The sequence below is a fragment of the Thunnus albacares genome, chromosome 12 (assembly GCF_914725855.1).
Source record: "Thunnus albacares chromosome 12, fThuAlb1.1, whole genome shotgun sequence".
NCBI classification, from domain to species: Eukaryota; Metazoa; Chordata; class Actinopteri; order Scombriformes; family Scombridae; genus Thunnus; species Thunnus albacares.
In genome coordinates, this window is record NC_058117.1 from 10,198,148 (window position 1) to 10,211,462 (window position 13,315).

Below are 13,315 nucleotides of genomic sequence, written 5' to 3' on the forward strand. Positions count from 1 at the left end.
TTGCCATGTTTTCTTTCTCTGATAGTGCAAATGTGATCACTCTAATATACAACAGCATACATCATAGGGTTTATGTTATTTATAGATCAAGTTGTCAAATGGTTAATGTCTAACTTACCTGCTATGTTATAAAAGTTCTCTTTTATGGATTGTGTGGGCAAGTGGCCAGGGAACACAACAAAGACGTCCAGTAGCTCTTTTAGAGCTTGTGTCACCTTATGAATGGCGTTGCAGACCATGTTTTTACTGAGGTTCTCTGCATGATCCATAGCTGTAAAAAAGTACCCATTGCAAAGAACCACAGTGCAATGCATACAGTTTGCGGGACTGTAAGCGCACAACTCTGACGTGTCGCACTTGCAACATATGGCTCAAGCAGCTGACACAGATACCTCATTCCCTCTGATGAGAATCTGTATCTCTCATATAGGAGATCCAGTGGATCTTGCCGGTCCCTGAACACTCTTGCACTTCTAAGTGATCCTCTCACGATCTGCGCAGCAAGCTCCACAAGATCTTCTACAAAGGGTGATGCCATTTTCAAAGAGAACTGATTGGTCAGTAGGCGGTGCTTTTAACACCCAATCTTACTAATTTTACCCATTTCTTGATTAGCACTCTCCACATATTCATTTTATCAAGTTTTCGCAAAAATCCAACACCATGTGAACCACCGTGGTAGGACTGAGAACCAAGGGTTAAACCTGAAGTAACCTCGCTAACCCCAAATCCTGCTTCGTAGTACAGGCCTCTGGTATGCAAACTTCCTGACCTTAGAGAAAGTCAACAGTAATCATGTTATCCCCCATGAATGATGTATGACCGGTTAGGGCAATCAGTGATAATCAAGCCACAACAGCCGTCGCCGAAAGGCTGTTAATCAATGGTCTCTACCTCTTCATAATGGGGACAATAATTGTGAAGTTCCCCATTTTTTTATTAAGGCCTATCTCATTCTTACCTCTCGGGGGGTGAGCCCATAGTACAGATCAGCTACTTCCTTCAAATACTCAGTCAAGAGTTCCTCCTGTGCCTCACTGCAGACTCTCTGACTACTACGGTAGCCTACATGGGACTGCTCACTGAACCCTCTTCTTTTAGCTTCTGTGAGGCTTTACAATATCTGTACCATGTGACGTGACAGATGGACTGGGCCTTGGCGACTGATCTCACTGATTTTCCCTGCCTGACTTCAATTGCAGCCTTTCTCAGAATGTCTGTAGGGACAGCCTCGTCTGTCTCCACTGCCAAGACATGCTGGAAAAAAGGAGAAAAGTACAAAAAACTTTCTTAGTCATCATAAGGGAACGGTTGTAACATTTTTAATGAACTGTTACAACTGTCCCCACCCCATGCAGCCATTACATAGCTAATTGTTTTAGCATTTTGGTTTGAAGTTAGCATGAATGCAAAGCATCAAATTACACTGGAGAAACTGCTACTTTAGGTTATGTCTGACTTGACTTGACATAGGTTAAGTCAAACCATTGTATCTACAATACAATGAACGCTAGGCAAAAAATAATCTTGATTAAAAAAATGTTTACTTTCTTACCTGAAAATATAGATATATAATATAGATATAGATATATATTGATGACATCACCATAGCTCTTTTCTGATTGGTCAAACTGACAGTGTTACAAGTAATCTGGTGTTACTTATTCATATTTCACTTTTCATGTGTTGCTTTTTGATTTCTCTTACTTGATACTTCTCTTACTTTCTCTATGATATGAATCCTCAAGTCTGCAGCATTCTAGTGTAGAAAAATGTCCCCAAAATTACCTTCATTAGTTATCATTACCCTGCATTAAGACTAGAATAAATTCAATTTTTAAATTTTTTTTATCAATGCTATTGTGAGTGATTTGTTGTTGTTGTTAATTACATAACTTAAACACGTGATAATTAATTTTCTCTTCTAAGTAAATGTAGGTCTCTTGATAAGTAACTGTTGATTATTTGTGTATTCATTACTTATATTTCACTGTTAATTTCACATGGTCATTTGTTTATGCCTATTATTTTTTGTTCAACACATTCTGTTAACTAAACTATTGTTTTTTTGTTTTGTTTTGTTTTGTTTTTCTTGTATCTACCTGTCTATTTGCTTGATTTTCCTCTGACACATGAGGCACTGTCAGTTAAACTACACTAAGATCAATCCCTCCACACTTGTCTGTCCCACTGGTGAGTGCTTGAGGGGGTCTTTTACAGACCTTCAAACCCAGTGTGCTTTTTTTTGAGAATCTATCCACATTTCACACAGCGCATGAGCTCTTGCAACAACCTGTACACAAACATTTCAGCAGAGCACAGAATTGATTCTGTTTTTATTTTTCATATGTTTACTGCTTGGTGATGTTGGTTGACATAGAGATTAAAATATTTGTAGATGCCGCTGCAGAACACCTACCATGTATGCCTTTTAAATGCTTTATGAAGTTGCATGACCATGAAAATGTTCTAAATTTACAAAATAGGCAATGGTAATGGCTTCTGGATACTTGTCTGCTGTCCTTGCAGAAGGAGGCCACCACAAATTTCTTTTAAAAACAAGTTCAAGAAATTGGTAAAATGTATTACAATCTCCAAATTAAAACAATTAAATCACATCATACACCTCTCTATAGTTCAGCTGTACTCCATACCTTGATTGTTTTCCAAAAAAATAATGTTGACCTCATGTTGACAGAAGTTACATTCAGAACCAGCACAGGTCAAAAATGATGTAACATCAGAGAACATCTGATGTGAACCTGTGAAGAACAATAACAATATAGGTTACACAATCAACACCCCTCCCCTACCACTTAAAGTTTAGAATTACCTGAAGAAGTAGGTATTGTAAATAAATCAGCATTTGTCACAATGCTGGTAATGGATACAACCCCATCAAAAAGAGGTGTCCACTGTCCATAGCCCAACACAAAAGTGATTTGATCATGGAGAGGACATGGACAGGACAGGATATGCATAAACAGCTAGCCAACTGTCTTCAATCTGAAAACCCGAGCCAACAAGAGCATGATAGACCTGTAATAACTGTAACACAGTGAAGGTGGGGAGAGTACTGTTAGCGAAAGGATGGTGGTCATTCTTTCCAAGCCAGGCTGAGTGTAAACCAAGTAGGCTATAAAACGAAGTTTTAGTTGTTGTTTTTTAAAAATTAAACCTTTATTTAACCAGGTGAAACCCGTTGAGATTACAAGATCTCTTTTTCAAGTGAGCCCTGGCCAAGATAGCAGCAATGCAGTGTTTCAAACAACATACAAAAAGACAATTAAAACACACAAAACAAAACATACAGTAGCAACTCACAGAATCATAGGCCTAAAAAGACTGACAGGAGGAAACGGATATAGATAAGGAAGCAAATACAAATTCCAATTGAATTTGCCTTTTAACCCTTCACTACATTTTTAAATGCCCTAATCAGGATCAGCTCATCTGGCTGTAACTCTGTCTGCAAGTGGTTCCAGGCTGCAGGTGCTTGTTAACTGTACTTAGGCCAATACTAAGAAGCACTAAATTGGTAACGTAATGTCAATTCAAATTGCCTAAGGGACTGCAGATGAAAATTAGCTATAAGCTAACTCTGGTACAGTACATCAAATGGTAACATTTACTTTTAACACTGTACATGGTCCCAATAAATACAATACAACAACATGCTTTCAAAACATCATATATATATATATATATATAAAAGATTGTTGATATGCTTGTATGTAAGATACACAGATATATATTATATATTATAAAAAGACAATGAAAAACAAACATCATTAAATGTGGAACCTGTAAATGCAACTAAGAATAATGTGTGCTATCATAATATTTACAGGGTGGCACATAGTATGTTATACAAATGTGTTAGACAAGCAACACAAAATGCACACACACACAAACAATGGCAGCTGAGCCTGCCACTGGAAGTGCCGCTGCTAAATGCCGATGCCACTATTTGAGCTTGCTGTCTCTCGTCTCCTGCTCATGCTGGTGTTTAGCACGACTTCTGTCCCAGTCTGTTTCCACAGCTTCATCGTCCCAGATAGTTGACGTCTCTGTGTCACTGAAGTAGCCGGGCTCGCCGGTGTAGTGTGTGGGGAAGAGCAGCAGAGGCTCCACTGAAAATGCTCTCAGGTTCCTCTGCTCGAAATACTGCATGTAGTCGTCTCTGAAGGGACAGGCAGGTTATCAGAAAATAATGAACAGCAACAAGAGTTTAGACAATTGAGACTTGGTACAAAGGGCATAACGTGTATATGCAGTAAGTGAGCCAAACTAAGCATTTAATGCTGTTTTAGTAGCACCCAGTCCATCTGACAACGCAAGCAAGTTTGCTGCTGGGACTCACTTGGGGTGCTTGTCGAACATGATGGGTAGGAACTCATCAACAGGCAGCATTTTGTTGAGGGGTTTCGCATGCAGGAGCTTCTTGGCCCCCTGCAGGGACAGCACATAACCCAAAGTCCAGTAGGAGTAGCCTGGGTGCACAAGGTCACTGACTCCCTTCACCCAGAGCTCTGGCTCCTTCACCTGCAGCCGCTTACGGCCAACATAACTTCAGGGACACAGATACATGAGTAACAAATCTGAGAAACTTAGAGTAAAAACCAAACTTTCGGTCCAAAATCCAAAATGAGCAAAATTTTCAAATTCACTTACATAAGGTCCCAGTCAAGTCCCACTCTCTGCACATTTTCCATGATGGCCACTAGCCGGCTGCAAAATCTGGGCTCAAATCTCACATCATCCTCCAGCACAAGCACCTGCTGCAGTTCCTGCTGCACCACCTAGAGGGCGATACATAACAGCCATGACCTCTCGTACTGCCACACATGCATCATTGCACTGTTGCACAGATAAAGGCTGTACCTGTTTCCAGATGTTGTAGTGGCTGAGAAAGCAGCCAATCTCCCCTCTAGTCAGCACACGGTCTGAATAGGGGTCTTTGTAACCAGGCAGCATGTCGATACCCATGGCCTGCAGCTGAGAGGAGTTCAAGGCTCTGCAAGCAAAATATATTTGCTCATAATTACAGTCAGCTGCAAGACATTCAAACTGACTGTAAAGGCCTTGTTTCTCATTTCCTAAGCAGTAATGCAAAACACCCCATTAAAAATGTTTCTCAATACAGGCTATTAATAAATCCTTGCATCCAGATTGGTAATAACAGGTATTTTATCACATAGGTGGGGCATAATGAGAGTGATGGAAAGAAACTAAGAAAATATAGTAATGTATAATTTTGATGTCCTTGTACTCTACCTGGGTATTTCCACTTTATGCTACTTTAAATGTTTACTCACTCCCTCTAAATCATATCTAATGCACATGTCTATAGTTATTAGTTTATAGTTTATAGTATTATATTAACAGCTGTAACACTGATTACATATTAATCCATTATACATATGTATCAGTAATGATATAATCAAATAACATAATACAGATAAGACAGTCTTATATGGATCATTCTGAATAATATGACTACTTTTGATACTTTTTGCTGGTAACTCTTTAATACTTTTACTTTTCACAGGAGTTTTACTTGTAATGAACTATTGAAACACAGTGGTATTAGTGCTTTCACTTCTGAATGCTTGAGAACTGTTACTGTTATGTCATACTTGCCATCCACCGCCTCTGTCAGTGTGATGTTGATGCCGAGGATGGCCAGAGAGCTCAGCATCCTCTCTCTTCGGTCTGCTCTTCGCTTCAGATTGATCAGAAAGATCTAGAAGTGGAGGAAATGTCTGTTGAATCAAATCTAATTCTCATAAACAGCACTAACAAGCTGGAAAATATTTTCTCAGTTATTAAAAAGGCATCAGTACCTCATCAAATCCTATCTTTCCTGGTTCTTTAGGCGTAATGTGCACATACTGTGAAGGCTCCATGGTGTAGAAAACTGCAAAGAAAGTTCACATGAAGTACAGTAAATCTACCTTTTCGAGCACACTCTTTTAATTTCAACAGAATTTCTTAGATCAGTTCAGCATCTACAGTAACCTGTGTGTAAATTTTGAAATAAGAAGGGGAGCAAGTGAAATGAGAGGCAGTGGGCTTTAACAGAGGAGTGAGACATCTGTCAGGACTGTGAGAGCGAAAGAAACCAAATATGCTCACACAGGCAAGCGGAGGAAATCATGAGCAAAGATTGAAGATAGAGAGCCGGAAAATCACCCTGTTGTGTAGTGCTTACTCAGTGCCTCAGTCAGTGTGTGGGCAAAACTCTCCTCTTCTTCCTCCAGGGTCTGATGCTGTTTGAGCGGCACTGGTAAATATCCATAATGGTCCCTGTTGCACACGTACATCTGAACCCCTGCAGATGAATCAGGTCTCAGTGCTCATTCTTTTATACCATATGGAATCACATGAGAATGACACACACAGCATAGTCTACTTACTATACAGTGAATTTACTATGACATTAATAAGGGGATCAGTGATAATAAAATAATAAAAAGTTCATCTTTATATGTGCATTCATTCTGAGGATTAAGTGCATATATTGCCCACTATGTTCTATAGTGATGTTTTTAAAAGAAAACTTAACCACACCACATTTGATATAGTTTAGAAACCATTACTTATCTTGAAGATGTGTGACGTATTTGTATACTTGTTACAAATTGAAATGCTTTATGAGTGTGTTTGAGTTTAATCCTAACATTAATAACTTACCTGCACATGAGGATAAGAAAAGGATTGTGTGGGTTGCCACTTAAAAAAACACATAGCTGTAGTGTGTCTGACCTGCTTGCTGTGCAGAGAAAGCAAAGGCCATGATGTCATCTATATCGTAGGGGTACTGGGTGTGGGGAGGATGACAGGCCAAATCCTGGCTCATTGTGCGCCTCAGGTCCAGCAGGTAGGTAGAGTGCACCATGGGAACTGCAAAGCAACCCTTCAACTTCCATTTGCGAATGGGAATATATTCTGGTGTTCGTCTGTAGTAGCCCTGTGTGGGTGTTGGAAGAGCAAGAACAATCAGTTTCCCACAGTTTCCACTGAATACTCTGCTCATGCACTCCACTGTGTTCTGTTTCAAGTGGTACCTGAGGAGTTACGCCACACCAGAAGTTGGAATAGAGGCTTCTTGATTCCAACATGGGCGCCACAATCGTCAGATTCTCTGCTATCATGTCAGTCAGCACCTGACGGTTTGTCAGCAAGTTGTCACTGTCCACAAACTGAAGGACAAAGACGAGACATAAACATCAAATTCATCATGTTTCCTATAGAAGCATGTCATATAATGCACTAGGATTGTGGATGCTTATAGATATCTCACCAATATATAGTCAGCCCAAAGTCGTCTAGCAGCTCTGAGGGCTGCCTGCTTTAACTTCATCACATGGATGACCCGAGACTCAGGCCAGTGCTTCGGACCCTCCTCATCTGCATAGGAACTGAAAGAAAGAGGGACAAACAGAATCAGTTTTTACTTTTTTATCAGATTAACTACCACTCAATTAAGTCTAGTCTTAAACAGTGTCAGGATGGTGGATGTTAAATGAAGCTGATGTGGATATTTTGAGCGATGGTCAGCACCTCAGTGGAGAAAAGTGGACACGAGCCTTTGATGTCTTAAAGCTGAAAAAGTTTATTGAAGTACTTGATCAAGGAGAACTGAAATAGCGAACATCGAAGTCATCTGCAACTTGGATGCTGTCTCTTTCCGTTCTGCCCCTGAAGGTCTGACTCTTAGTCTTTAACCTCAGCAGATCGGCCTACAATATGAAAAATTAGTCTAATTGGTTCACTAGTTTCTAAACAAGGAACTGCATTTTACCCGTGTTAGTTCAGGTCACTGTCAGCACATTTTGGTTTGAATGTCTGACTGTGTCAATAGAATCTACACATCCAAATATCTGTGTTGTCTAGGAAAGCCTCCTCCGACCTTGGTGACCATGGCAATGCTGATTTACCCTTTATCAGAGAGGTTTCTGCTTTCCCCAAAACATCACAGACAGCTGGAGTCTCAAGGAGAAGAGAGAATGCCTCCTTCCTGCTTAAGAATTACAGTGTGACCTCAAGGCCCAGGCTTGACCCAATGTAACCCAATTTGTAACCCCTAAAGATGGAAAATTCCTGCATCATTTTATTTTAAAGCAGTGGTTCACCTTGGTTGCTCCATGGGTCTCCACTCCACCGAGTGGTACAAGTGCTGAACTCCTCTGAGCCACTCCTGAAGCATGGCTGTGCTGTTGTCCTCACTGTGGTCAGAGGCTGCCCTGAGATCACAAGGAGCATTACTTAACACATAAGACCCAATTCTTTCTTTCTTTCTTTCTTTCTTTCTTTCTGTCTTTCTGTCTTTCTTTCTTTCTTTCTTTCTTTCTTTCTTTCTTCCTGTCTTTCTTTCTTCTGGTGTAGCCTAGTTATCTCACTTGTCTGAGAATGGCTTGTTTGCTAATGAATAGTGTGCAGAATGTAAAGAATGACATTTGACCCAGTGCTGTTAAAAACATTTGTTCATATTTTAATCCTATTAATCAATACTTTTCTTAGTTTAGTGTTGGATCTATAAATGAAATCAGCAGCATATATTCACAGAAAAATAGTTTCTATAGTTTATAACTTGAGTATATATATTCCCAGAAATATCAACACATCTAAATAAACTATCAATTTATTGAATAAATTAGATCTTACCAGATGGAAATTCGGTCTTTTGGATAGTCCAGTCTGTCAATGCATCCCAAGAAGTATGGCAGGCTGTGCTGCACGTTGCGTGCAAGGATGGTGATGAGCACGGTGGGCTTGAGCAGAGAAGACTTGTGCTTGGCTGGATGGTGCAGATGATCAGCTGGTGGCTCCTCTGTGCTGGTGTGCAGGAAGAGCTCTCCTGCTAAAATCACAACTGTTAATCTGAATCCCACAAATCCAAGAGACATATTTCCAGCAGGGCACCTTGATGTCTCTGTAACCTCACACCAGTGCAACTGAGAGAGGAGAGAGAGAGAGAGAGAGAGAGACAGAGAGAGGTAGACTCACACACACACGCTAACACACACACACACACACACACACACACAGTCACACAGTCACACACACACTGACTGACTCAGTACCTTGTACAGATATTTGAAAAGTTCACACATTAATGCCTATTGTTGACTTACCTATCTGACCTCAAGGTGACCTCATTTAGTTGCTATTCTGGATCTTTCACTCAGATCACATGGTCGTCGTCAGCAGATGAAATTTGCCCAGTTGTCATGAAAATGCAGATGTTCAAACTGTCATATTAGGATTTTTTAAGTGCTTTAAGGACTTCCTGTCCATGTTGACTTGATAAAAGTTGAACTTCAAAGTATAATATTGTATATAATTTTTCATGTATTTATAAATAGCCATGACTAATTACGCTTAATTAATATATATTTTCTAGTTTGCTTTTGACGTATTAATACAGTCATTAGATGTAGGTATCACTAATTATAGGAATGGAATAAAATAAGTACGAATGACTAAAACGAATTATTTTCATTAATTGTGTGGATTTTGGGCTTTACCCCCTGAGTGCAGTCTTTAAGGCGTCTCATGGGCCTGCCTGACAGGCTTCACGGAACACAAGAACCACTACCAATTTTCCACCCGGACAATTTACACTGTAGCACGCCGGCAAACCTGAAAACACAGCTCTCGCATGCCGTGACAGCAGCAGGATGTCCTGAGTCGAGATTGTGCTGAATGAGTCTGTATTTATCCTGCTGACACGTTGAATAATTGAAATGTATGAAGCGTCGGACAGAGCGGATCTGTCAGAGAAACCTGCACCTCCAAACTGGATCCTGCAGCATCCGGCGGTCAGTGTTAGAGGAGCTCGGTTATGCAGTCTTGAGGTCTGCTGATGCATCGAACTGTAACTAGTGTTTTTCTTTTGTTTTAGTATCAGCAAATGAAGAATCTGGAGGTTGGGGACAGTGCTCAAGTCCATGCAGCTTTCCTTGTGTACATGGATCTGACTGAGGGTGAGTTTGACAAGATCATGTTATTCACATTTATTGTCATTCATTCGTTCAACTCAAAAGTTGTATTTTCTATAAAATGATATATCCCAGCATAACGATTCAAATGCTACTTTGAAGCCTTCACCGCTCTTAATAAATTCTGTGGAGAAATGCTGCTTTAGTAAATCCATTTATTTTATATGATCATGTGGATAAAAAGTGATACAAACCAGCCTTTCAAGCCCAACATGTGTAAATTGTGTGTAATTAAATTCCTCCTTTGGTCATTAAAACTCCTTCATGCCCAGAAAATTCAAAAAGTGATGAAATCTGCTGTTTGAGACATAAAAGTGACATCTCATCTACTCCTTCAAATTCACACGACGAGTCAGTACAAGTGACAAAATGTATAAAAAAAACTGAAGCTCTTTAGTTACACTATGAAAATCCAAATTCTAATTAAGCGATAACAACATTGATACCTTTTTATAAATACACAAATGTAAAATTTGATTTTTTGACAGATTATCACAGATGGTATTTAACCCTTTAAAATCCAACTAATAAGTATTTAAGATTTTGACTTATCAATAACACAAATTACATACTATACTTACCAGTAATCCCTTGATTTGTGTCAAGCACTGGGGAGAAGTGTGCAATAATAAGCCAATCAGAAAAAAGTCCACCTTATCAACAAAGTATCACATTCCTGCTATAATCTTTGGAGGATCCACTACAGCTTTAAAGTAGCTCTACGCTGCTGTAGACTGACTGCCACTGACACACTTACACTGTGTTTCTTGTTCTCCGCAGTGCGACGGTGGAAAGATGTCTCTTGTGTCAAGAGTTCTGAACTTGAGGTTGTTTTGCTGGAGGGGAGGGAGAAGGAAGGATCGCCCATCCACACAGTTCTCCCACTGCCTGCTCACCAATCTCTGAGCCACAGAAGGTGATAAGACACAGGACCGACTCACACTCTTACCTCTTTTTTTCACCATCACAGGTAATTTTCCTGCATATCTCCATCTTACCGCTGTTGCCCTCCTCTCTGCTGTGCAGTATACGACATGTGCTAGACAGAGGATGTCCTATGCTGTTGTGCGCGGTGGCGTCAGACTCCACTCTGGTCTACCAGAGGATGACTGATGGGTTGGTGACACCGGACCCACCTGCAGGCCCCTTCCAAGATGTGGGACGCCGGCAGCACAGGAAGAGACGACAGCAGCACTGAGCGTCTGGCAGAAGAAGGAACCTCGGTGCAGTTGGTGAACTATTGAGGGGAAGAAAAGGATGAGCTGCTAGCCGGTCTGTCTGTCTTTCACTCTGTGCAAGCTGCTGCTAAAATAAGAGGTGTGCTGATGACATGGCAGCAGGTGCAAATGGACCTATCCACTGTGCCCTTCTGGGATCCTGTATGTGGTTGTGAGGCCCAGCCTGCCTGTGATTCCCTCTCAGTCAGAAACAACAGGCTACATCCAACCAGTGAGGTGTAGCTGACTGGTTTCAAACCTTTCTGGCTTGTGACCACTTAAAATGAAGCATTGTCTACCTGTGACCCATCATCACTGGTTGTATTTGTCTATGGTTAGCAGACCAAACAAGGAGTTATTTATGTAAGACTATTTTTATATTAGGTGAAGAGGTCAAATGATCCAATAATTCACAAGAAAAAGTCTAGATTATAGAGAGTTATGGAAATCAACATCATTTTGTGTATAAATGCTGTTATTTTTTTGCAGCCCCTTTAGAAGGTTTGACCACAGGCAGGGAAACATTAATTTAGTTCATTTTCAGAGAAACCATTTGGTAACTTTGACAGAACATGTGCTGCCAAAACCCTTGTGTTTGGGAGATTTGTTGTATTGTATCCACACTACAATGTTGACTAGCTGCTCCTTCAATATAATTAGGGATGTGTTCACTCCATCCTTCACCATATGTGGTCACATGACTCCCCAGTAACCTTCAAATAGGACCTGATTACTTCCACAAAACATTAACATTACATGTAGAGCCTGTCCAATACTGGATGTTTTAGGCTGATACAGATATTGATTGTTAATGATTAAAAAATATATATTAATTGTAAGCGGATATTTGTTTTTATCATAAACACATAACATAAACATTTTGATGTAAATTACTGCCATACACATAAATTACTCTGAGTTATTTTGCCAAATAAAGGTAAATTTTGTGTTCTTAATCATATTTTGTGAATTGCCTTTTATTTCTTTATTTCTTAACAGTTTCAAAAGGAAAAGGCAGCACAGGACTCCTGAAAAGTAAACAGTGCGGTAACTCACAGAGATTAGCAATAGCTTTACAAGGTTGAACAGGGACAGAATAGTTTGAGTTTATCTTCGGTCAAAAGTGGCAACAAGGTACATTTAATGAATTTGTGTGTTCATATGTATGTGTTAAGTTAGCTAACTTTGTGTTGCTATTGACTAAGCTAGTAGTAGCTACTAGCTGGGTTTTGAGTTTGTTTAATTTTTGGTTTAGCTTGTACACAAAACTTCATTAGGCCATCAATACTTATTTATTTTAATAAAGTCCTTGTTCAGCTGGGATGCTATGTGACCAGTTAGCTAAGTGTTGAGCGGGACATTTAACGTAACAATTGGAAAGTAAACTCACCAGTGATGTCTGGTGGACAAACTATGTAATGGTGACACTCTAAATGACCTCAAATCTTTGTGTCTTTGGCATTCCTGTTCTGCAACTTCTTCATATTTATCACTAACCTATAAGTCAGTACTAATATCTCTGATGAGCTTAAACTGCTTGATATAAGAATGTATCATTGGACTCTAGGTCCTAATTAGGGCTGCAACTACAGATTATTTTCATTAGCGATTAATCTGTTGAATATTTCCTCAATTAATTGATTAGTTCTTTGGTCCATAAAATGTTGAAAAATGTCAATCACTGTTTCCCAAAGCCCAAGGTGACAATTTCAAATGTTTAGTTTTGTCCTGACCAACAGTCCAAAACTCAGTTTACTGTCACAGAAGATTAAAGAAACCAAAAAATATTCACATTTGAAAATTTGGAAATGTTCTTTTTAAGAAATGACTCAAAACGATGAATCGATTATCAAAATAGCTGGCGATTCATTTAATAGTAGGGCAACTAATCGATTAATCGACTAATTGTTGCAGCTCTAATCCAAACTGCATTTAAAGCTGTCCACTAATCATCTTATCACCCACACATGCAACACTTCAGTGTTTTGTCCAGTGCATTGTGGGGATGTATGTTTGTATTATATGTTGCACCATGTTTAGACTAGGACCATTTCTTAACACAGTGATGTGGTATTTATCTTCAACAATACC

At 39.6% G+C, this 13,315-nt stretch overlaps 2 protein-coding genes across 2 annotated transcripts; one reads left to right on the forward strand and one right to left on the reverse strand.

Moving 5' to 3' along the window:
* Positions 1–3,733: 3,733 nt before the first annotated feature.
* On the reverse strand, positions 3,734–8,933 carry colgalt2a (collagen beta(1-O)galactosyltransferase 2a). Its single transcript, XM_044368308.1, has 12 exons — positions 8,671–8,933; positions 8,139–8,249; positions 7,307–7,424; positions 7,071–7,205; positions 6,769–6,973; positions 6,215–6,334; positions 5,847–5,920; positions 5,640–5,746; positions 4,885–5,017; positions 4,675–4,802; positions 4,364–4,570; positions 3,734–4,183 (listed from the first exon to the last, which is right to left on the reverse strand). Exons 1-12 carry the CDS (start codon positions 8,910–8,912, stop codon positions 3,967–3,969), a joined length of 1,797 nt encoding a protein of 598 aa, XP_044224243.1. The 5' UTR covers positions 8,913–8,933; the 3' UTR covers positions 3,734–3,966.
* Positions 8,934–9,615: 682 nt separating this feature from the next.
* Positions 9,616–12,180, forward strand: tsen15 (TSEN15 tRNA splicing endonuclease subunit). The gene is made up of 4 exons (XM_044368158.1): positions 9,616–9,827; positions 9,911–9,992; positions 10,788–10,923; positions 11,034–12,180. Exons 1-4 carry the CDS (start codon positions 9,753–9,755, stop codon positions 11,203–11,205), a joined length of 465 nt encoding a protein of 154 aa, XP_044224093.1. The 5' UTR covers positions 9,616–9,752; the 3' UTR covers positions 11,206–12,180.
* Positions 12,181–13,315: the final 1,135 nt, after the last annotated feature.

Excerpts from the sequence above, each read along its gene's own strand:
- colgalt2a (XM_044368308.1), bottom strand. The coding sequence starts at position 8,912 with ATGTCTCTTGGATTTGTGGGATTCAGATTAACAGTTGTGATTTTAGCA. Across the intron at positions 7,206-7,306 it reads TTTGGGCTGACTATATATTG|TTTGTGGACAGTGACAACTT; the intron begins GTGAGATATCTA and ends TTTGTCCTTCAG. Across the intron at positions 4,571-4,674 it reads GGACTTGACTGGGACCTTAT|TTATGTTGGCCGTAAGCGGC; the intron begins GTAAGTGAATTT and ends GTGTCCCTGAAG.
- tsen15 (XM_044368158.1), top strand. The coding sequence starts at position 9,753 with ATGTATGAAGCGTCGGACAGAGCGGATCTGTCAGAGAAACCTGCACCT. Across the intron at positions 9,828-9,910 it reads GGATCCTGCAGCATCCGGCG|TATCAGCAAATGAAGAATCT; the intron begins GTCAGTGTTAGA and ends CTTTTGTTTTAG. Across the intron at positions 10,924-11,033 it reads CAATCTCTGAGCCACAGAAG|TATACGACATGTGCTAGACA; the intron begins GTGATAAGACAC and ends TCTGCTGTGCAG.